General features: G+C 43.0%; 2 protein-coding genes across 8 annotated transcripts in view; one reads left to right on the top strand and one right to left on the bottom strand.

Annotated features, from left to right (window-relative positions):
- Positions 1 to 834: 834 nt before the first annotated feature.
- ero1a (endoplasmic reticulum oxidoreductase 1 alpha) lies at positions 835 to 23,804 on the bottom strand. The gene is made up of 16 exons (XM_079666145.1): positions 23,718 to 23,804; positions 19,817 to 19,963; positions 18,926 to 19,045; positions 18,534 to 18,617; positions 18,407 to 18,442; positions 17,788 to 17,864; positions 17,567 to 17,640; positions 16,729 to 16,849; positions 15,980 to 16,041; positions 15,873 to 15,899; positions 15,698 to 15,790; positions 15,212 to 15,458; positions 14,645 to 14,714; positions 1,436 to 1,522; positions 1,169 to 1,305; positions 835 to 1,052 (listed from the first exon to the last, which is right to left on the bottom strand). The coding sequence occupies exons 2-16, from the start codon at positions 19,883 to 19,885 to the stop codon at positions 992 to 994; spliced, it is 1,365 nt and encodes a 454-aa protein (XP_079522271.1). The 5' UTR covers positions 19,886 to 19,963; positions 23,718 to 23,804; the 3' UTR covers positions 835 to 991.
- Positions 23,012 to 24,102, top strand: part of samd4a (sterile alpha motif domain containing 4A) — a 46,470-nt gene continuing 45,379 nt past the window's right edge. For all 7 annotated transcript variants that reach the window (XM_079666144.1, XM_079666143.1, XM_079666142.1 and 4 more), the window contains exon 1: positions 23,012 to 23,151. The gene's annotated coding sequence lies outside the window, so the exon portion shown is untranslated. The remainder of the gene's footprint in view (positions 23,152 to 24,102) is intronic.

Below are 24,102 nucleotides of genomic sequence, written 5' to 3'. Positions count from 1 at the left end.
ATACCTACATGATGAGTCAGGACCAATTTATGCAATTTTTCACTGTATTTTAGATATTAAGCATTAGATGGCTGAGCATTTTCCTTAGCTCAACCAGGACCAAACTGAGCTCTTAATTATTTTTATACACTTTTTCAGCCAGTTCTGGACCTACCTGTCACTTTTTCCCCTTGTTTTGCAAGGTCTGGAGAGAATGTGTTTTTTCACTTTTTTGACTGGGTCTGGACCTGTAGTTATTTCCCTTTTTTGGTCAGGTATGGATCTGTTGTGTTTTTTTACTTTCACAGCAAGGTCCAGAAAAGTCCTTCTTTTTCCTTTTCCAACAGGTCTGGATCATAGACTGTATATATAAAAGGTCTGGATGTGTCACTTCTTTTGCCCTTTTCATCTTTAATGAAGACTTTTCCAAGAAATTAAATTTAGTTTTTATCAGTAAAAATCGGTTTGCTTTACAAACAGCGCCATCCTTAGGAAAAAAGATTCATAACATTGTACAACTGAACCAAAAATGGCTCTAATCACTTTTATACTCTTACCCCACTACCCTTGTTTTTACATTTGCAGTTTTCGATTTTTAGTACATAATACCAATCAAATAAATAATTGATGATGTATTGTTACAGATTAACCTACCAAGCAGTATAATTACTCAAACTTAGCTCCACATTTCAGCAAAAATGAATTTGATGCACATATTTATTCAACAATAAATATAAGAAAGTTATATAATATAAAGGCCATTCTACATACTGATGTACTATACGTTTTTGGACCTTAAGTATAGTTTGATAATGTTTTTGTTCTTTTACTAAAGTAAACACTTGAATGCAGCAGGACTTGTAACAAAGTATTTATTTACTGTTAAAGTAAAATATCTGAATTCCACCATTGCCGCTCAGATAATGAAGGCTTATAATTAATTTTGTTAATCTCTGTTGCGAGTTTGAAACATTTCAGCAGGATTGAGGCAGAAGACTTGATCTCCACAGTGTCATCCCTCCTCTGCTAACAGCGACCTGAAGTTCTTCAGCTCTCTGATGCTTGTAGAAACCCTGCAAGACATTTGTGTTACACAAAGAACAGACATTTAAATTTGGTTGCATATATTCTCACTTCAATTGACTCAAGTTTACTCTGAGGATTACATGTGAAAATGTAATGTGACAACCTTCCAAAGGCGTTGAGCAGGGAGACGACCTCCTGTCGACTGAGCTGGAAGCTGGGTCGCTGGACGTTGGACGTGGGAAGCGCTTCAATTTGCCGCTCGGAAAACAAAATCTTTAGAGATGTTCCTAATCCCTGAGTCTGATTACGGGAGTGAGACAAGGGAACAAATCAGATTAAAATACTTAAAATGGTTTGACAGCATCTTTTAACTTTTGCCCTCACATTATACTGAACATCATTTATACAACTGATGTAAAATGTGACCGGCCTGCAGTTTCCCCCACAGGCGACACTTGAAGCAGCCCACACAGTCCATGATCCTGGAGATGTTGAGGAAGGCCAGTCGGATGTCCTCCTGAAGGACACACAATTGATCACTTTGAGGGCCAAATGTTTAAACCTCTTAAGCCCCACGGACCCGGTTCCGGGGCCGAAATCGCGTCATTTGCAGGAAACAACGTCTAAGGAACCTTAATATTTAATAAACTATGAATATTTTATATCCATATAACGGGAAAAAACTAATTTAACTGATCTTTTTAAAAAAGAATTCAAAAAAAAACCCACAATGCTAACATTGAGCCTCTGAATTTGCCCAGAGCGAAAAATGCTAACCTATTACTGCACCGAAAATAACTCCTAGCTCCCTTATTACTTATCCTAGCTGCACATCCAACACATCGTTTATGATCGTAAAGACACAGTATCTAACGGTGCCCACCTCAACACTTAAAGATACAAACTCGCGACATTATCAACAAAAACGTACATCAAAACAAGTGGCGCTAGGTAGCCCACTACGCTAACATGGCTTACCTTCGTCTATGTCTGGTCTAAACTGGTCTTCAATGGCATTAAAACGATAACAACGATGATGTAGTTAATCCATAGGTTAATATCCAATGTGGCTTTGTCCCCTTTGAAATGTTCTGATAATCTATAAGCAATAAAACTGCAATTCCGTTTTAAAATAGTAGAGCAGGCCATTCCTACGCTCTCATTGAATGCGTGAAGACGTCACCTTTTCTTTTAAACATGAGTGTGTGCGGGACGGTTTCCCTTCGATTCTATTGGCTCTAACGGTCAGAAAGAGATGTCACATGGCAAAATCGAAGAAGGGGGGCCAGAGATAAGGAAAATCCACCCAAATGACCCCAGAAGAGGTTTTTTTGCTAAATCTGTCTAAAAAGCTCAAATATCACTTGTTTTGCATCAATCTTGATACAGGGTACTTATTATATGTTATACTTTGGATTCCTAAAGCTTTTAGTCTACTAACCCATCATCCAAGGTTAGTTTTCACTGTAAGTACAAAGTATTCTTTGGACGGACACTATAATTTACAGTTTTTTAGCATGTTCAATCTGAATTTTCTTAAAATAAAAAACATCTAGATTGATTCTGACTTTTCTACACCCAACTCACAGGTTTATCATTACTTTGAGAAAAAAGATTATTAATTTAACCCTTTTAGAAGGGAAGATATGGTCATTTGTTCTGGGAATGTCATTTTCGAGCCTGAAACCTGAAAAACAGGCTTGGGGCTTAAGATTAACAACGTACTTCATACTAGTTTGTTTTGCAATATTTAATTTAATTTCCCCTTACTGTGTTTTTCATATATAAATAAATATATAATCAGACAAAGTGAAAAAAATGAATGTTACTATTATTATTGAGCTATAATTGTAGCTTGTTAACACTTAATTGAAGTAATCTGTCAGACACTTTATGCCAACCCTATGCATTTAGAAAAGGGTCCCCCTTTTTGTGCAGAACTAACCTTTTAAATAAGGGTCCCCCCTGTTGTCCGTAGCTTTTGTTGTCGAGATCTAACTTTTACTGTGTTAGAACTAACTTAGTTGGAACTAACTTTTTAGATAAGGGTCCCAGTTGCCCGAAAATCACTTTTGCTAACTTTAGGAGTCCGCCCTGATTTCCAAACTCACTTTTTCTTTTATAAGGGTGCCCCTTGTTGTCCAAAAATTAATATTGCTCACGTTTACTAAAAGATTCCCCCTGTCATTGAAATGCTATGTAAATGTAACCATGGCTACCTCACTGACTATATACTAAACAAGCATGTGGAAGGAAATAAACAGTCACACCTTTGATACTGACCAAATTGGAAGTCGACCTGATTAAATCTATAGTTTGGCAACGTATAAAGCTTGAAAGTAGTAATAGTTGCAGTGGACCTGCAGGTTTCTGTGAGTATTTTCCAGATATATGGATCATAATAACTGAACGCTGCTTCCGACTCTGGGGACAGAAAGCTCACCCGTCCCAGTCTTTCACATGCTGAGTCAGTCCATAGTTAAAGTCAATACACACTAGACAGCAGTCCAGTAAAGTAATCAAAAAAGCTTGCACAGTATTTGGGTGGTCTATAGATATTTAGGAACAGAGCTCGAGAGGAGCATTTCAGCTGAAGGTCCACATATTCAAAGGAAGCAAAGTTCTCATAAGATGTCTTCCTGCATTGAAGGGAGTCATTTGAAATAATATCAACTCCACCTCCCTTCTTATGCATCCATGCCTGACTAAAAGACTAAAGTTGGGAGGGATTGATTCAATAAGAACAGCTGCACTCTTATTTTGTTCAATCCTAGTTTCAGTTAAAAATTAATAAAGCTAGGTTAAGTTTGTTAAAAAAAATATCAGTCAATGTTTTTTGCGACAAGCTGTGGCTGACGTGGAATCACTATTACATTAGCTAAATTAACGCAAATGATCAAGCGCTTTCTCTTTCTTAGCTGATTCACCGTTCTTATCTATGACCAATCCTACTTTGATTGAGCTAAGTATCTCTAGTATTTTATTTTATTTGGTTTTTTAGCCCCTCATGCTATAATCATGTGTATCTTCTCCATTCCTGTTTATGTGTCTTCCCGCAATTATCACTGGCCCCGTGTATCTCCTAATCGATATAACCGGCCAGCTCTCGTCTATCCCACATGCTCCACTGAGATCCAACATCTAGTTTCAGGGGGCCTGTGGAACTGCCAGTCAGTTGTTCCTAAGGCTGACTTCATCTCTTCAAAACCTTTATTTATTCAGGTGAAAACCCATTGAGATCATTGACCTCTTTTTCAATGGTGACCTGCTGCAAGTAGGTTCCAACATGAATACAAACATGACAGAAAAACAAAGAGGACATCATATGACATATTTACATTGACTACAGTTTGTATAGCTAGTAGCATTTACAGATACCAACAGTTTCCGATTGGATAGCATCTAACCTTGCTTTAAAAACATGTAATGGAACCAAACTGCTCAACTTCCATTCATTTTGCAGACTCTTCCAAATTAGCGGAGCTGCGCATCTAAAAGCTGTATTCCCTAAGACAGTCCTAGCAGTTGGCACATTTAATACAACCACAGCATTCAATCTCAGGCAGTAGCCATTTACAATACGCCATGAGATCAGGGAGCAGATGTAGGATGGAAGTTTCCCTAACATTGCTTTGTAAATAAAAAGATACCAGTGATTGAGCCGCCGTACAGTTAGTGAAAGCAAACCTGCCCTTGCATACAGGGTACAATGATGGGTTAATGCTTTACAGTTTGTCACAAATCTCAGTGCACTGTGATAGGCGGCATCTAACTTGATCAAGTAATTGGCCGGTGCATTCATATAAAACAGATCACCATAGTCCAGCACAGGTAAAAAGGTCACAGTGACTAGCCTTTTCCTGGCCTCAAGTGAGAAACAGGACTTGTTTCTGTAAAAGAAACCTAGCCTAATCCTCAGTTTTTTTAGCAGGTTATTGACATGCAGTTTAAAAGAGAGACAGTCATCAAGCCAGATACCAAGGTATTTGTAACAGGTTACCACTTCAAGTTTTTTCCCTTGCGTAGTTACAATATCTAAAACAGGCTCTGGTGTCTTTTTAGCTTTTGAAAAGAGCATTACCTTGGTTTTATCCACATTTAAAAGAAGCTTTAGTTCAGAGAGCTGAGTCTGAACAGTGTTAAAAACAGCCTGTAATTTAACAACCGCCTCCTTAATGGAGGTACCTGCACAATACATCACGGTATCATCCGCATACAAATGTAAAGTAGCTTCATCCACATTATCACCTAAGCTGTTGATATATATGGAGAATAAAAGTGGACCTAAAACAGAACCTTGAGGAACACCATTAGAAATGTTTAACCACTCAGAAGACAGCCCATCAAAATGAACACATTGGGACCTTTCAGAGAGGTAGTTCACAAACCACCCCACTGCATGGCTGGATATGCCAATACTGAGTAGCCTCTGCTTTAAGATGCGATGATCAACGGTGTCAAACGCTTTGGAAAGGTCAATAAACAGAGCTGCACAACTCTGCTTATTATCTAAAATACTCGTAATGTCATTCACCACTTTCATTGTCGCAGTGATGGTGTTATGTTTCTTTCTGAAGCAGAGGCTACAGGATATCATTTTTACATAAAAACTCCTTTACTTGCTCACTCACTAGTCGTTCGAGTACTTTAGCCAGAACTGACAATTTAGAGATTGGCCTATAGTTATTTAAAATAGTTGCCTCCCCTCCTTTCAGTAAAGGCAAAATATAAGCAGACTTCCATACTTTTGGAATTGTATTTGTGCTGAGGGAGAGGTTAAAAAGAGAAGTAAGAGATGGATCAATAAAATCTGCAGCTATCTTTAAAAGGAAGGGTTCTATGTTGTCCGGGCCAGCCGGTTTCCTAGGATCTAACTTGGATAATGCTTCATGAACAACACCAACAGTAAAAGGAGTAAAACTGAAAGGGTTTTCCAGACCACATTGTTCAGAGTCAGGGATTGGAGTGCTCACAGAAGCAGAAGCACAGTCAGTGACACAATCAAACAGAGAGCCACAAGACACAAAATGCTTATTAAAGCAATTTAGCATAGTAGCCCTGTCTGATATAATGCCAGATACTGTGGTGAGGCACGGAGGTAGCTCATTTGGGATATCACCAGTGGAAATCGATTTTATGGCTTTCCAAAACTTCATAGGATTATTTAGGTTTTCTCTGGTAACTGACAAATAGTACTTTGACTTAGCACTTTTTATTTGCCTTTGCCCAGGCATTGTTTCTCTCATGAAGGAGAGTGGACGGTTCAGCAGAAAACCAAGGATTGTCTCGTCCCTTCACTCTAAATTTACGCAGAGGTGCATGTCTATCTATAATTTCCATAAAACCAAGATAAAAATAAGACCATGCAGTTTCTATATCAGCACACAGATCGATTTTACCCCAATCAAAATCAAACAGATCATGTACAAAACCCTGCTCCACAAAGTGTTTTTTTGTCTTTTTTTAGGATGATACAAGGTTTAACCTTTTGGACCTTAGTGTCCCTAATTGTGGCTACAACACAGTGGTCACTCACATCATTAGCAAATACTCCCACAGATGAGTATTTATGTGGAACATTTGTTAAAATGAAATCAATTAAGGAGGATTTATTTGGGGACTTAATATTTGGGCTAGTAGGACTATCTATAATCTGAGTAATATTCAAAGAGGTACACAGGTTTTTAAAATCCTCTGACACAGAAGTTAACCAGTCCCAATTAAAATCACCAAGCAGCACTATTTCCTTGTAGGCAAGTTGAGATAAAAGTTTTGCCAATAAAGATAAAGAGTCCTTGACAGCTGAGGGGGGTCTGTAGCAGCCCACCACCATGACCTGTTGACCCTTTGTTACTTCGATATTCACGGCTAAAAATTCTAGTTGTTTACTAATAGATCGGTGGGATATACACTATAACCATTTATGTAAATGTCAGAGGCCAAAATGGATTTATCTAGCCATGTTTCTGATAAGACAATGACATCAGCATCAGTCGAGCTCGCCCAAATACGGACAAAATCTAATTTAGGTAACAGACTCCGCACATTTAAGGGAATTAATCCCAACCCAGACCTAGAAATAAAATCAGCAGGAGTAGCTATCTGACTACTGCTACTACTGGGTGGACCAGGGTTTTGTTGCACATTCCCTGATAGTAACAATAATAAAAATACCAAGCACCTTTTTCTCTTAACCAACACACATACATTGTCAACTGTTTTAGAGTCACCAGCAAACTTCGCGAAAGTGAGATTAGAGTTCAAAAAACTGTTCTGAAGAACCATCATAGCAGGCAAGTGAGAAAGACAAAAATGTGTCTAAATGAATGTCCGCGACAAGGCAACCAGTAATTGTTTGTGTAACACATCCGAAACCGTACAGGGGATGTCCACTGCGGGCGGTAGAACAGACCTGAATCCAGTAGACTTCTCAGGACTAGCGATCTTCTCATTGTCCAACACAGTCAATAGGTACAGCAGAATCACGATATGGGCCATTTTTCCGGTCCAGCACACAGTATCCGCGATGTTCCTGGGGCAAAATCCATGTCAGGACAGCAGCAAGGAACAGGCGAGGCAGCAGTGTGGCAGCGCTCCGGTTTCTCCGTGGTATCCCCAGATCAGGCCTCCGCACCAGCAGAAGCAGAAACAGCCGTGGCAGATCCTCCCCCGTACAGCAGCAACAGGTGGGAGCAGGCCTCCAACAGCGGAACCAAGACAGGTGGATGGCGGGCCTTCAGCCGTGAGAGCTCCTCCGCGGCGAATCCTCCTCCGCACCTCAGCACACGATAGGTGAAAGCGGGCCTCCACAGCAGCAGAAGCAGGACGAGTGGATGGCAGCCCAGCCGTGGTAAATTCCCGAAGCGTGTAGCCACTCCGTCTCTGTCTTTGTCCGACTGCCTGTGGCCGACGCACGGCCGATTAGATGATTATTATTACCTTACTTTTGTCTGGCAGGGAGTGGGGACAGCAGTGAAGTGTATGACTTGAGTTGTATCCGTACTGCATGACAGTCGATCCGTACTGCATGACAGTCTCTGGCTACGTTTCCCTGTATTCTCTGGATTTCCTTGCTCTCACTGAGACCCGGATTACTCCATCCAACACATCCACCCCAGCAGCTCTCTCCACAGCATATTCCTTCTCCCACACACCCAGACCCTCTGGCAGAGAAGTTGGCACTGGTCTCCTGCTCTCTCCCAACTGGAGCTTTTCCCTCTTCAAGCTACCTAACTTCACTCCTTCTACCTCTGAATTCCATGCCGTCACAGTAACCCATCCTATACAATTAACCATTGTTGTTCTATACCGTCCACCAGGCGCCTTGGGGGACTTCTTGGAGGAATTAGATAATCTCCTCTCACACATCCCTGAAACTGGCTCTCCCGCTGTACTTCTCGGAGACTTCAACCTCCAGACAGTGAAGATAGCTGAACTAACATCTCTTTTAACCGCCTTTGCTTTCTCACTGTCTCCATCCCCACCAACTCAACGCTGGCAATGTCCTTGATCTCATATTCTCAAGGAACTGCACTACTTCTTCTAACCTCACTGTAAACCCGCTTCACACATCCGATCACTTCTTCATTTCATTCTCTCTACCCCTTTCCAAACATAACAAACTAATCTCTTCTAATTCTGCACCTGTCCGCCGCAACCTCCGTTCCCTCTCCCCCTCTACCTTTGCCTCATCGGTGCTCTCAGCCCTCCCTTCCTCTGACTCGTTCCAACTCCTGCCTCCAAACTCTGCTGCAGAAACTCTCCTCTCTACTCTCTCATCCTCTCTGGATTCTCTCTGTCCTCTCACATCTCGGCAGGCTCGTCAGTCCCCTCCTGCTCCCTGGCAAAATGACGCACTACGTGCTAATAGAACCATCCTTCGGGCAGCAGAGCGGAAATGGTGGAAATCCAAACACCATGACAACCTCCTAACCTATAAGGCTCTCCTCTTCTCTTTCTCTGCTTCGATCTCTTAGGCAAAAAGCACTTTCTTTCAAGATAAGATCCAATCTTCCTATTCCAATCCCAAAAAACTATTTTCCATCTTCTCCACCCTCTTGGACCCCCCCAAAGCCCCTTCCCCCTCCTCCCTTCTGTCAAGCGACTTTGTTAACCACTTTGAAAAAAAAGGTTGATGATATTCGCTCTTCTTTTTCTGACTCACCTTTACTCACCGCTGGGTCACCAGACCCTCCCTTCACTCACAAACTGACCTCCTTCTCCCCTCTCTCTCCAAGTGAGGTTCTTACCCTCATTACCTCTGCCCGTCCTACCACCTGTACTCTGGACCCTATCCCTTCAAACCTCCTTCAAACTATCGCTCCTGATATTCTACCGTTTCTCACCCATTTCATCAACACTTCTCTAACTTCTGGTCACTTTCCAAACAGTCTCAAGGAGGGCAAGAGTAAACCCTCTCCTAAAGAAACCCACTCTCAACCCATCTGATGTTATAAACTACAGGCCTGTCTCTCTCCTCCCGTTCCTGTCTAAAACACTTGAATGCGCTGTCTTTAAACAACTCTCCTGTTATCTCCATCAGAACAACCTTCTGGATCCGCACCAGTCTGGTTTCAAGGCAGGTCACTCAACATAAACTGCCCTCCTTGCTGTCACTAAGGAACTGCACACTGCTAAAGCAGCATCCCTCTCCTCTATCATCATCCTTTTTGTCACGATCTGTCTGTGTTTTGTTTTGTCTTGTCTGGATCTGTCTTTGGTTTTCTGTCTGCGTTGTGTCTTGTCTAGATCTGTATTTGATTTTCTGTCTGCGTTGTGTTTTGTCTTGTTTTGATCTGTCTGTGGTTCCCTGTCGTTAGTTTTCCCTGGTGTGTCTAATTTACCCGATTGTGTTCACCTGGTGTCCTTGTGTTTTCTCCTCCCTCCTCAGCTGTGTCTTGTTTGTATGATTAGTCTTGTGTGTATTTAAGTTCTGGTTTTTCTGTCTGTCTTTGTCAGTTCGTCTTGTGATATGGCTTGTTGCTCGGTGAGTGTTCTGTTCAGTCTTTGTTTAGAGTTTAGCCTTTAAATAAAGGAGTTATTTTGTCACTTTAATCTGCATTTGGGTCCTGCTTCCTACACACACCGTAACATTACGAACCGACCAACAAATGGACCCAGCAGATGATCCATGGGAGGTAGAATTACAGCATTTTACCTTCCATCTGGCTTGCTGCTTCGATTGGTGGAAGGGAGCGTCCAGTGTTCGGCAGAAGAGGGCCGCTCTGGTAGAGGCGTACCGGTTGGCAGCAGAGAAACCATGTTTTGTTGAGTTCTTACCTGACTGGATTTTGGACTTCCTTTCAACATGTGATTCCCGGCCTGCTAGCCCCAGGCATGCTAGCTCCCTGTCTCCCAATTCCCAACCTGGCACCATACGCCTCGGTGGGTTCCGTCTGAAGTCAACCCGTGCTTCTGCCCCAGTTTCTGCTCCTGTCCAGGAGTCGTATTCCGGAACTCGTCTGGCTTATGGAGGTCCACGGAGTATTCAGGCGGCTGCTAAGAGAAGGAGTCGCAAGGCCAAGCTAGCAGCCCAAGTCCCAGCAGCCATGGTTCCGGCTACAGAACCGGCCCACACAGCCATGGTTCTGGCCCCAGCAGCCATGGTTCAAGCCCCAGTTCTGGCCCCAGCAGCCATGGTTCCGGCTCCAGTACAGGCCCCTGCAGCCATGTTTCCAGCCCCAGTTCTGGCCCCAGCAGCCATGGTTCCGGCCTCAGTTCTGGCCCCAGCAGCCATGTTTCCAGCCCCAGTTCTGGCCCCAGCAGCCATGGTTCCAGCCCCAGTTCTGGCCCCAGCAGCCATGGTTCCAGCCTCAGTCCTGGCCCCAGCAGCCATGGTTTCGACTCCAGCCCCTCGTCTCCGGCCGACGCCAGCTCCCCGTGTCCTGTCGGCGTACCGGCCGACTCCAGCACCTCCTCTCCTGTTGGCTGTCCGTCCGATGCCAGCTCCCCGTGTCCTGTCGGCGTACCGGCCGACTCCAGCACCTCGTCTCCTGTTGGCTGTCCGCCCGACGCCAGCTCCCTGTGTCCTGTCGGCATACCGGCCGACACAAGTTCTCTCTCAAGTCCCCTCTCAAGTCCTCTTTCAAGTTCCTTCTCAAGTTCCCTCTCAAGTCTCCTCTCCTGGGCCTTCTCAAGTCTCCTCTCGAGCTACCTCTCGAGTCATCTCTCAAGTTTCCTCTCCAGTTCCCTCTCAAGTCTCCTCTCGAGTTCCCTCTCGAGTCCCGTCTCGAGTCCCCTTTCAAGTCACCCCTCCAGTTCCCTCTCAAGTCCCCTCTCGAGTCCCCTCTCGAGTCCCCTCTCAAATCTCCTCTCCAGTTCCCTCTCAAGTCTCCTCTCCAGTTCCCTCTCGAGTCCCCTCTCGAGTCCCCTCTCGAGTCCCCTCTCAAGTCTCTTCTCGAGTTCCCTCTCAAGTCTCCTCTCGAGTTCCCTCTCAAGTCTCCTCTTGCGTTCCCGTTCAAGTTCCCTCAAGAGATCCCTCTCAAGTCACCTCTCAAGTCACCTCTCGAGGTCCCTCTCAAGCCCTCTCTCGAGTCTCCTCTCGAGTCCCCTCTCAAGTCCCCTCTCAAGTCTCTGTTCAAGTTCCCTCTCAAGATCCCTCTAAAGTCATCTCTCAAGTCAACTCTCAAGTTTCCTCTCGAGTCTCCACTCAAGTCCCATGTCCTGTGCCGTTGGAGGTTCCGCTGGGGGTCCTGCCAACCCTATGTCCTGTGCCGATGGAGGTTCCGCTGGGGTTCCTGCCGGCTCCGTGTCCTGTCCCGTTGGAGGTCCAGCCGAATACTCTCCTGCCGGGGGTCCTGCCAATCCCATGTCCTGTCCCATTGGGGGTCCCGTGGACTACTCTCCTGCCGGGGGTCCTGCCAACCCTATGTCCTGTCCCGTTGGGGGTCCCGCCGACTACTCTTCTGCCGGGGGTCCTGCCAACCCTATGTCCTGTGCCGATGGAGGTTCCGCTGGGGGTCCTGCCGGCTCCGTGTCCTGTCCCGTTGGAGGTCCCGCTGACTACTCTCCTGCCGGGGGTCCTGCCAACCCTATGTCCTGTCCCGTTGGGGGTCCCGCCGACTACTCTCCTGCCGGGGGTCCTGCCAACCCTATGTCCTGTCCCGTTGGGGGTCCCGCCGACTACTCTCCTGCCGGGGGTCCTGCCAACCCTATGTCCTGTGCCGATGGAGGTTCCGCTGGGGGTCCTGCCGGCTCCGTGTCCTGTCCCGTTGGAGGTCCCGCCGACTACTCTCCTGCTGGGGGTCCTGCCAACCCTATTTCCTGTCCCGTTGGGGGTCCCGCCGACTACTCTCCTGCCGGGGGTCCTGCCAACCCTATGTCCTGTCCCGTTGGGGGTCCCGCCGACTACTCTCCTGCCGGGGGTCCTGCCAACCCTGTGTCCTGTCCCATTGGGGGTCCCGCCGACTACTCTTCTACCGGGGGTCCTGCCAACTCTATGTCCCGTGCCATTGGAGGTTCCGTTGGGGGTCTCGCCATCTACTCTTCTGCCGGGGGTCCTGCCAATCCCTTGTCCTGTTCCGTTGGAGGTCCCGCCGACTACTCTTCTACCGGGGGTCCTGCCAACTCTATGTCCCGTGCCATTGGAGGCCCTGCCATCATCTGTCTCGCCGGGGGTCCTACCAACACCTGGTCCTCTACCGTGGGGGATGCTGCCGAGGAATATCCCACCGGCTCCGGTTCCTGTTCGGCCAACACCGGGCTCTGCTCGGCCTTTGGAGCTGTCTGGTCTTCACCCTCAATCCCGGCCCCCTGAGAGCTGCAGTCTTCGCCCTCGATCCCGGCCCTCTGTGAGCCGCAGTCTTCGCCCTCGAGCCCGGCCTCCTGAGAGTCGCAGTCTTCGCCTTTGATCACGGCCCCCTGACTCTTCCTGCCGCGGTCTTCGCCCTAGGGCCCGGCCCCCTGACTCTTCCTGCCGCTGCCTTCGCCCTCATGCTCGGCCGCCCGAGTCCCCCACCTTAGACTCTGCCTTGCCCCCGGGCCGTCCGCCCGAATCCCCCTTTTTGAATTCTGCCTTGCCCCCGGGCTGTCCGCCCGAGTTCCCCTTTTTAAACTCTGCCTTGCCCCCGGGCCGTCCGCCCGAATCCCCCTTTTTGAACTCTGCCTTGCCCCCGGGCCATCCGCCCGAGATCCCTTCCTGGTCCTCTGCTGTGCCCCTGGACGGTCAGCTCAGTCCCGTACTCCTGACCCCCTCCACCCACCCTGGTGGCCTAGTGATACTCTGTTCTTGGTCCCCTCCTCTTCTCCTTGTACGAAAAAACTCGCTCGGATCAGTCATTAGCCCGCATGGTTTTTCATACCACTGCTACGCTGACGACACCCAATTAATTCTGTCCTTTCCCCGCTCAGAGACCCAGGTCGTCGCACGCATCTCTGCTTGCCTAGCTGACATCTCTCAGTGGATGTCTGCTCACCACCTCAAGCTCAACCTTGACAAGACTGAACTGCTTTTCCTTCCGGGAAAAGATTGTCCCACTCTTGACCTAACAATCAACATTGGCACCTCTATTGTTTCCCCGACTCATACTGCAAGGAATCTGGGTGTGATCCTAGATAACAAACTGTCCTTCACTGCAAACATCGCTGCTACAACCCGCTGCTGCAGATACACGCTTTACAACATCAGGAGGATACGTCCCCAGCAGACCCAGAAAGCGACGCAGGTTCTGGTCCAGGCTTTCGTCATCTCACGCCTAGACAACTGCAACTCCCTCCTGGCTGGTCTACCTGCATGTGCCATCCGACCTCTGCAGCTCATCCAGAATGCAGCGGCTCGTCTGGTCTTCAACCTTCCTAAATTCTCCCACACCACGCCGCTCCTCCGCTCCCTTCACTGGCTTCCGGTAACTGCTAGAATCCACTTCAAGACAATGGTACTTGCGTACCATGCTGCGAATGGATCTGGCCCTTCCTACATCCAGGACATGGTTAAACCGTACACCCCAGCATGTGCACTCCGCTCTGCATCAGCCAAACAGCTCGCTGCACCCGCACTGCGAGGGGGACTCAAGTTCCCATCAGCAAAAACACGTGGGTTTGCTATCCTGGCTCCAAAATGGTGGAATGAGCTCCCCATTGACATCAGGACAGCAGATAGCTTACACATGTTCCGTCGCAGACTGAAAACTCATCTCTTTCGACTCCACTTCGAGCGATAGAACTATTAACAAAGCACTTGTATACTAATAAAGGACTGGCTTATCTAAAGCCAGTTGAGTAGCACATGAAATTTTTTAGCTCTATGAAACCTGATGTACTTATATGATTCTGTTTTCTTCAAGTTTGTACTTTGTTGGTCGAACGCACTTATTGTAAGTCGCTTTGGATAAAAGCGTCAGCTAAATGTAATAATCAACAAAGATATTGGCAGAGCTACTGGCAGGCAGGGCCCAGCTTGTCCTGGAAAGAGTTGAGAGTGCCACACGCCCTACACCCTGCACCCAGCACATCTCAGATAGAGACTGCTGCCTTTTGTACACACAGCCGAAACAGCTTTAAACTGTTTTGCCATGTCATAAAATCTGGAAATTATTGTTGCTTTATAAATGCAGTAATTTTCCCCTTTGAATAAGTAATCTAAGTTTAGATTACTTTATTTCTAAATGAACTGTCTAGAATGTTAAATTGTTCCTGACTGTACCTTTATTTTGGCTGCTTCCTTTTCATCCCCAGCAAACAGAGACGTCTCATCAAAGGCAAGAGGGAAAGATCTGGGGAAAGACATTTAAAGAATAAACAATCGAGTTGTACACAAATATGACAAGTCCAGAAACTATACACATGAGAATTGAAGTGTCATTGGACATCATTATAAGTTGCTCACACCAGTACTTACCAATGAAAATAAAATGAAAAAAAATGAACTTAACTTAACTGTAAGTAAAGACGACTTACCAAGTAGAGAGAAATAACTACTCTTTCACTGTTTAATTTAGTCTTTAATGAAATTTATCTCTCCTTAGTTTACTTAAGTTAGGTTTAGCTTACTTGTTTTTGTATATAGGTTTCCTGTCTGGTATTTAAAAAAGGATTATCTTACCAAACATGAAGAAAGAAGTTGGATGTGCTTTTAGTGAAATGTAAACAACACACCTTTAAATAAAAAATGAACAAATATTTATATAAAGCTCTTCCTACGTAAAATATTTAAAAACGACATATATTCCAGAGACACAGGCACAGATCTGGAGTCAGTGCTCAGACTGACCGGGCCAGCTGCAGGATGTGCAGCAGCAGCTCCTTGTGTCTGCGGTCCTCCTCCGGCCTGCCAGTGAACAGCCTGAAGGACGGCTGCTGGAAGAAGGGCAGAGCTTTGGCCAGCGCTCGCAGCTCGATCAGGAACAGGAAGTAGAGGTTGCGGAGCCTCTTGGGGCCCTCGCCGCCTGTCAGCTCCGAATCAAAGCGCTGCCTGAACTCCGACACGTTGTGACCCCACTTCTTCTTAAACCAGCTGTCTGAAGGAAGGAAGAATCAGAGAGGTGGTTAGGATTCACAGCTAGGGAAATACTGTAGCTCTTAACTGCATCATTATTTTTATTCCAGCTATTTTTCAAGATCATTCTGTCTTTCTCAAAGAAATAACAGTATACAATACATACACTCTTTCTGTCTTCCTGTGCTGCACTTGACTTAGGAGGAAAATGAATGACTGAGTGAATCTGTGAGGGTTTGTGAAAGTGCTAACGTGTCTCACCTTCTAAGAGGTATCTGGCACTCAGGTGTATGTTGATGCTGGAATGGAGGCCAGAGATGATCCGGTAGAAAGCCCTCTTCTCTACACACTGACCTGAGGGACACAAACACAGAGTTGACAAATAGAAATGGACAAAAAAACCTCTTTTCTCTTTTCAGGTGAAATGTCAGCTCACCTTCCAGCCAGCTGTAGAAAGTCTTCGCTGTAAATAGAGAAACAAAATGTTGTTGTCATACACAAGTGAAGTAAAAGGTTGGTTTGAATTTAGTTAGGAGCTCTTACATTCACTTCCCGGGCTGCTATGGAAGAGGCTGGAAAGGACCGGTCGCTTGATCGTATACGGCCTGTGAGAAAAAGTAAAGGGAGAAAACTATGAACTCCAGTATTTAAGAAGTAGTACACGCACAAAGTATGGTGAGTTATGCTGTTTTTGATCACATTCAAACTTGCTATTTAGCCATGCTATAGCTGTGGCGGAAGTATTCAGATTGTTTACTTCAGTAAAAGTACCAACACTGCACTCAATGCAAATACTCCATAACAAATACAAGTCCTCGATTCAAAGCCTTCTTATGTGAAAGTATGCATTATCAGCAATGTTTACTTGAGTATGATAAGTAAAAGTATTCATTGTGCAGGAAGATGTTCCTTGTCATTCCTTATTATTCATGCTTCTCAGACTGCAGGTAGTATCCTCCTGTTGTAGATGTTTAAGGTTTTGCTTATTTTATATCATTTTTTTACTGAAAGGGATTTCATCTTCATAAATGCCTCATATCTTTGTGGCTTGGTCGCTGTCATGTCGGAATCATGCATCTCTATTTATTTCAATTGCTTGAAAGCCCTGTTTTCAGTTTTGTAACGCTGCAGTTTCCAGCGGACCCAAAAGGGGTTTAAACAGTTTACTTAGCTGAAGAAATAGAACAGATCTTTTCAGCACATAAAGGAACAATTCTTCCTTCAGTTTACCTTAAACAATGGAAATCAACACATCTGAAGATCTGTTTTTGTTCTATAGTTTGAGTGTTTACTTGAAACAGTTCTCCTCATAGATGCTGTTCCAGATCTGCCAGGCCTCCGGTCCTCTATAGCCAGTGAAGCGCTCAGGGTTCAGCAGCAGGTCCACATACTGAGAGTCTGGAGACTCCTCGTCTGGAGAACAACAACACACAGCCTGCTGTTAATCACTATGACTACCTCTCTTTATCTAGTGTATACCAACAATAGAAAACTAAAGTCAAAGGTGTTGGGGGATTTTCACAGTAGGAGACCCTATGTTGCGCTATGATGACCCAGGAAGGTTGGGCGTTGAGAAATGTACTGTATATATAAATAATTTGTGCTTCATTACATTTTCTACTAATTATACATTCATTGGAGTTATATATGCTTATAATTCCTTATGCTAGGTTTTAATAACTGTTCTTCTCTAATAGTAAGCTCAATTTCTCATTCACATTCATAAGTATTATTCCATTTATATTTCAAAAAGCATGTATTTAATCATCATTATGTTTCCTATGGGAAAGTTTTTTTTAAAGTATGCATTTTTTTATCCGATTTCCCATAAATGATCTACTTTCTACATTTATATTTTCAAGTATTTACATTATTTTAGTTAGTTTTACCTTAATATTCCCTAAATTGTTTTTATTTTGTATCTTACCAGAACCATTACATTTTTTGATCCTAATTAAAAGACACAAGGTGGAGGAATCTTCTGTTCAGCAGTCGTGTGTTTTTCATTTGTGGTTTACTATACTATGGGATCTCGTGTTTAGTGCACCTGATCAAAGACAAGAATTTATTGTGTTTTAGTTTTTGTTAGTTCATTCAGTCGTTTGCTCAGCGGACGGGTTGAAAACATACCATCGACAACGCAGAAGCGCTCTGCCTCGTCGTCGTGTTTGCTCCAGTTTAGCAGAGCTTCTCTGGTCTCCTTACTGGAGGTGAAAACAGACAAGTATGTCGGTTCAACTTTCTATTATATTATATTACAGAAATATTTCATATGAGCCTGCACTTTTAAAGTAATATTGTGTGTATTAATGTTAATGTTTGACCGGTAATCTGATATTATCTCTACTCACCTTAAAGAAATATCTACAGCTCCGAGGTTCTCCGCCAGCTCACACTTTACCGGCTGCTCCTTTTCTTCTGCTGAATACTGAAAACAAAAACAATAGATGGTATTACATTAAAAAAAGAATGTTATAATTAAATGTGTTTAAGTGTACTGATTGGGTAGGATGCAGCAATTTTCTTAATCCAAGAAGATTTTACGAAGTAACCATAATTAGTTACTCATTTTAATAACCAAATTAAATTCATAAAAATCTGTTTTCTCTTCATATCCCAAATAAATGTTAAAAGACCTCAAGATATATAGCAATTATTACAGCCCGGTTGGTAAGTAATTATAATACCAACATTATTATGTTATAATGCAACATCTTTGAACAAATGCATACATTTTGATAGTAACGCCAGTATTTGGTGTTATTATCCCAAAATGTGTTAAAATACCCTCCAAAGTAGTTATTCTTTAAATTCTATAAATCAGTTTCACGATTTGGAAATGTAGGGGTGTTAATGTGCACTATAGAGAAATGTTTTTCATCAAATATGTTTAATGATGATTTTTTTCAAAAAGGTTTTTACTGTGGGCTGCTCTGCTGACGGAGACAAAGCTGGTCCTGACTGACTCACCTTGTTGTGTGATCTGATTCCCTCTGGCACTTCGTTCTGTGGACACACAAACATGTTAGTGAATCTGGTGTAAACACAGGTGAGTGTTTTGTTTAAAGCAGGTAGGAGTGATGAGGGTGGGACTCACAGGAGAGCAGGGCTTCACAGCGCAGTCCTTCAGACCACAGTGACTGCTGGACGACCAGAACGGACACGCCTTGTTCAGGTTCACCTGCAGTGTCCCAGGACCAAGCAACACACAGGTTAATCTGTGTGTGTGATCGTGGGCATGTGTGTGTGTGTGTGTGTGTGTGTGTGTGTGTGTGTGTGTGTGTGTGTGTGTGTGTGTGTGTGTGTGTGTGTGTGTGTGTGTGTGTGTGTGTGTGTGTGTGTGTGTGTGTGCGTATGTGTGTGTGTGTGTGTGTGTGTGTGTGTGTGTGTGTGTGTGTGTGTGTGTGTGTGTGTGTGTGTGTGTGTGTGTGTGTGTGTGTGTGTGTGTGTGTGTGTGTGTGTGTGCGTGTGTGTGTCAGGCCGCCTTACCTTGTAGAACCTGAAATAGTCGGACTCCAGAAGAGTTTGAAGTTTGGAGAAGAGCTGGTTGTTGTTAAAGCCGTCAATGGTCTCCACATCACAAGTACAGTCGTCCAGATCTCCTGTGAGCTTCGTTGGATGAAAACAAAAAACAAACTTTTGTTTTCTTTATTTTGTTTCTTGCTGCTTACAGTAAGATTTGTTTTACTAAGCTTTTTTTTAAAATCATGTCTCCACCTCAATGCTCAGCATACAGCTGCTTATGAGATCTTCTACTTGAATAATAGTAGCAGCACCGCAATACCAATGAATGACTCATTTTCAAATCATATACTTGTGGCAGCTGGAAAATCTGACACAATACAATGATTAACACTCAAATGCATTTCTTATTACACTGAAAACACGGAAACGTTGACTTAAATGTTTTATGTATACAAATTTCACATAACTGTATAAGGTTAATTGAAAGCTAAAATATCAAGTTGAACCTGATAATTTTTATTTAAACATAATATTATTGCTTTCAAGGAAACCAAATATAGTTATGTGAAATGTGTTGACATGATCACTTTAATTAAATCAACCTTTCAGTTTTTTCAGTGTATAATCCATAAATATAATTAAATGTATTATCCCGAGAAAATATATACATATAAAAATATGTTTTGGTTATTAAGTATTGTTTGATGTATTGCTTAAACTTTTGTCCTTTTGGATAAGTAACAAAATGAATGCAGGGTTTCACTTGTAACAGAGTATTTCTACACTATGGTATTACTACTATTACTTTAGTAAAATATCGTAGTACTTCTTCCACTTCTGTTGAAGAGTGTAAAATAACATTAGGTTACTTGAAGAAGCTCCATGCAGGATATTACTCTGTGTGACAGCTCTCACCTGACAGAAGCACCTGCTTTCTGCACATCCGGACACCTGGAGGAGGAGCACGAGGACCACCAGCTTCATGACGACCTCCGCCTCAATCTACACCACCCTGTCTGTCTTTGTGTGGAAAGCTGCACTTCTGTAGTTTAACTGGAGACCCTGGGAGGAGAAGGAGGCGATTTGATGCCAAGTTTTTGCTTCCTGGTATTTCTTCATTTCCACCCCGCGACGTGTAATACGTGACAGGATGATCGGCAGCGTTATTCCCACAGTGTGATAGCATTTAGACACATGTTGCACACAAATCGTCTTCAGGCTCTTTTATTTTTAAACTGGAAGTGAATATTCTTCCTGTTTGCTCACAAAACAATCCGACTGAAACCTTAGGCCTATGTCCAAAAATAAATAGCCCACTTTTCCCATTTACTATATTACCCTTTAATATAATAAGCACCCGTGCGTATTGCTATGTAGGCCTATAGCAAAAAACACAGCCACAAATATATTCTTAATTTGATAATATACAATTGTTTAGAACAATTGAAACCTATTTTCCAAGATGATGACATTATATCAAGGCAGGATGTGATTTAATTGATAAAATAAGAAAATAAATACGAAGGTAACACACGTGCTAATAACTTAACTTAATACCCTTTTTCCCTGTGTTTTTAATGGGCTTTTTTGTGTTTACGTGCAGTTTAGTTTAAAATGGGTGACGTCTCTAAATTGTAATACCACACACCAACCACACGGTGAAGATAGAGAGCATTTATTTATTTACCCTTACACTTAAAGGGACATGCCGTTCAAATGAGATGAACACAGTGCCATTGGTTTAGAATATGTTGCATTGCTGTATGAAACAACCCAAAAATAAATACAGCTGTACTATTAATCAAAAAACAACCACAAAATAAATACAGCTGTACTATTAACCAAAAAACCGCAGATATGTGTGTGTATATACCACACACTGTCAGGAAATGTTTTACTGCACAATGAATACTTTCTTACCTAAAGACAATTGTGCCTATTACATAGCCTACTTTCACATAAATACGATTTGTAGTAAAATAAACTCTGTTTCAAGTAAAAGTAATGCAAAATTCTATATGTATACTCAAAGTACCACAAATATACAACAATTCAGTATGGAGAAAAATGTATAATTGATTAATCCATTAGTGAGCTTAACTTGAATTTTCTAACAGAAAAAGTTGGTTGAATTAATATTATATATGTTTTTGAAATTATATGCTGCATTTCAAATCTGAAAATAAACTTATAACACATATCTTTAAATGTATTTAGTGGAGTAAAAAGTAATATTTGCATAAAGAGTACGATTAATATATCCAATTAAAGAACGAATAGGCAACCTCTTCTTTCTCTCATTGTAGCCTACATGTATAATGACATTAAACGATTATATTATATTATATTCTTACATGTTACACCACTGTTAAAAGTTACACCACTGTTACAAGTTACTCCACTGTTACAAGTTACACCACTGTATCCAAGTAAACTCATGAGAACCAAACACATTTCTTGTGAACGGAGATGTTTACCAATCAGCTTCATGTCAATTTGGATTTATTTGAAATATTTTAATATTTGTTCTTGTTTTATTGAGTTTGTAGTTTCGTCTCTCTCTCTCTCTCTCTCTCTCTCCCTCTCTCTCTCTCTCTCTCTCTCTCTCTCTCTATTTTGGTGCTTCCTCGCGCTGCCAAGCCCTGTCTGTGTGTCTGTGTGTCTGTGTGTCTGTGTGTCTGTGTGTCTGTCTCTCTCTGTCTGTCTGTCTGTCTGTCTGTCTGTCTGTCTGTCTGTCTGTCTGTCTGTCTGTCTGTCTGTCTGTCTGTCTGTCTGTCTGTCTGTCTGTCTCTCTCTCTCTCTCTCTCTCTCTCTCTCTCTCTCTCTCTCTCTCTCTCTCTCTCTCTCTCTCTCTCTCTCTCTCTCTCTCTCTCTCTCTCTCTCTCTCTCTCTCTCTCTCTCTCTCTCTCTCTCTCTCTCTCTCTCTATTTTGGTGCTTCCTCGCGCTGCCAAGCCCCTGACGTAATGCTCCGCTGTTAATGATTAGCATGTGGAAACGAGCCTCCCTGCATCAAGGCTGCCAAAACGCAGCCGGAAGTTGACTGATCCTGCCTTCAAAATAATTTCCCGTGGCAATTTACAAACACCAGAAAAGTTAGTTTAAGATCAAATGCGTTAGTGCAAGAATTTCCTAGATTTTATGCAATCTTTGATACAAATAAAAGTCCTGCTTTCAAAATTTTATTTATATCAAGGTACACAAATAGTAAAGCTTAGTAAAAGAGTACCAACATTGAACAAACTCTTTATGCAGGAGGGCCCATGTAAGAACAATGTACGGTATATTGTAATATTGAATTATGATCATTCACAGATTAATGTTTGTATCACATATTATATATTAATACATTATATTTGTGGATGTATATTATGTATATATTAATGTTGCTATAGGCAAATTTGTAAATCATTTAAATTAATATTGCTTCACATAATGCTGTGAGCAGCTTCATTTTATAGGAATATTTATTGACAATATTTTTGTGGTAATAATCACAAGAAGAAAATAAATATAATACAAAAAATTGGGTTTCTTTTCCAACATTGTTGACTCCATGTATTCCTTTTGTTTTTTGTATCGTACACTGTGAAAAACGTGTTTTTTCTCAAGTCTTATATATTTTTAAGAAATACTTAAAGTGAGCACTGTCAAGGTGAGAACACCTTTAAATAATTCTGTTTTGTTATTGATCACCAGTAGGCCAATATACGAAGCTTAGTAATAACCACACCGTACGGTTAAACCTATTTATATGCATGTGGCCTAATTTATTGGCCTCTCTACATATGTGCACTCTTTTCCCACAATGTTCTTAAGGAATAAACATAATTATGTTACCTTTAAAAAACTACTGCAGCCTATGTTATGTTACCTTTAAAAAACTACTGCTGCCTAATCAAATGAGAGGAGTAAATTCCTAATGGATAATATACGCAATGAAAACAAAATAACATGGTTGTAGCAGTTGCTCTCAATTAAGTAAAATTAATATTTACTGTAGAAAATTGTTAATCTTCGTCGCACTGCAGTACTTTATTTTGAAAGCTTTAACCGGAAGTCATGAACGGCTGCCTTCCATCTGACAGTGGTGCTTTACACCAGAGCAGCCGAGCAGAGCAGCCCGTCTGCTGGGGAGAGACAGAGGAAAAGTTAGTCAAGATGGCAAACCTCACAGACCCGGAGTGAAGGGGCACCGCTCCCCGAAAAAAGCTGAGCCTGTCGCCCTCAACAATGCGAACTGCTGCAGGAGGTAAGGACCATAGAGCTCGGTTAACCGTTTTCACCAAAACTCAAATATTCAAGTTGAAGTTTCTAAAAAAAAGACTTTGTTATGTTCACTCTTCTTTTCGGCTCCAGTATTTATTCAAGAAAATTCTAACGCACGTAACCCTTGCTATCTATCAGAACCAGACTTTGTGGAAACACCTTTTCTCGTTTGAGTTAGTGGCAATGGTTAATGTTATTTCGTAGCCGTTTATTTTAGTGTTTGGAAATATAACTTTGCTTACGTTAACTTATGTTAAAGTTACACGGTTCTTCCATGGGACAAAGCTTGGTACACAAACGGATAGGGAGATATTCGGTATTTTTACAAACTGCTCACACACACACATCTCCGCCAACGGTCGTTCTTGTGTGCTGATGAAGCAAAGTGACAGTTTTAGACAGCGGCTAACGCTCAGTCTGCTCCTAGCTTTCTCTTCGATGTTTCTTCTCTTCTGGCATAAACTCACTACTACCGCCAGCCCTCGGTCTGAAACACGTCTTTATGAGACTAACCTGTCATTAAAATAACGGAGGGAAGTTGCCGCTTACGTCTCTACAGCAGAAAAAGCTCTGCCACCGGCCACCGTCGGTAACCCGGTGTCCTTCCCTCGGAAAATTCCGGGATGCAGCGCCAGTAGTACCGACAGCTGTATTTTTAGGAATGGGTGGATACCAAAAACGAAAATTATTTATTTTTGTCTCGGCGGTGAATGCCACAAGCCTATGCGCAAGGCGATGGCGAGGAGGCGACCTATAAATGCTGTACGAGTTTTTGAAGGCTGTTTTTTCCTATTCCAGCTGCACAAAGTCTGCAGAGCTGAAGCAACAGGGACACTGTCGCATTTCTAGTGAGGCTGTCTTCTCTAGTGCACTGTAAAAGTCATAGCATGTGTAGAAAGAGAGGGAGAGGCATGTACAATGAGCCATAAGAGAG

Source organism: Notothenia rossii (assembly GCF_949606895.1).
Source record: "Notothenia rossii genome assembly, chromosome: 2".
In the NCBI taxonomy this organism is placed as follows: Eukaryota; Metazoa; Chordata; class Actinopteri; order Perciformes; family Nototheniidae; genus Notothenia; species Notothenia rossii.
Note: the sequence above shows the minus strand (reverse complement) of the source record. Positions and strands in the feature narration are given on the sequence as shown.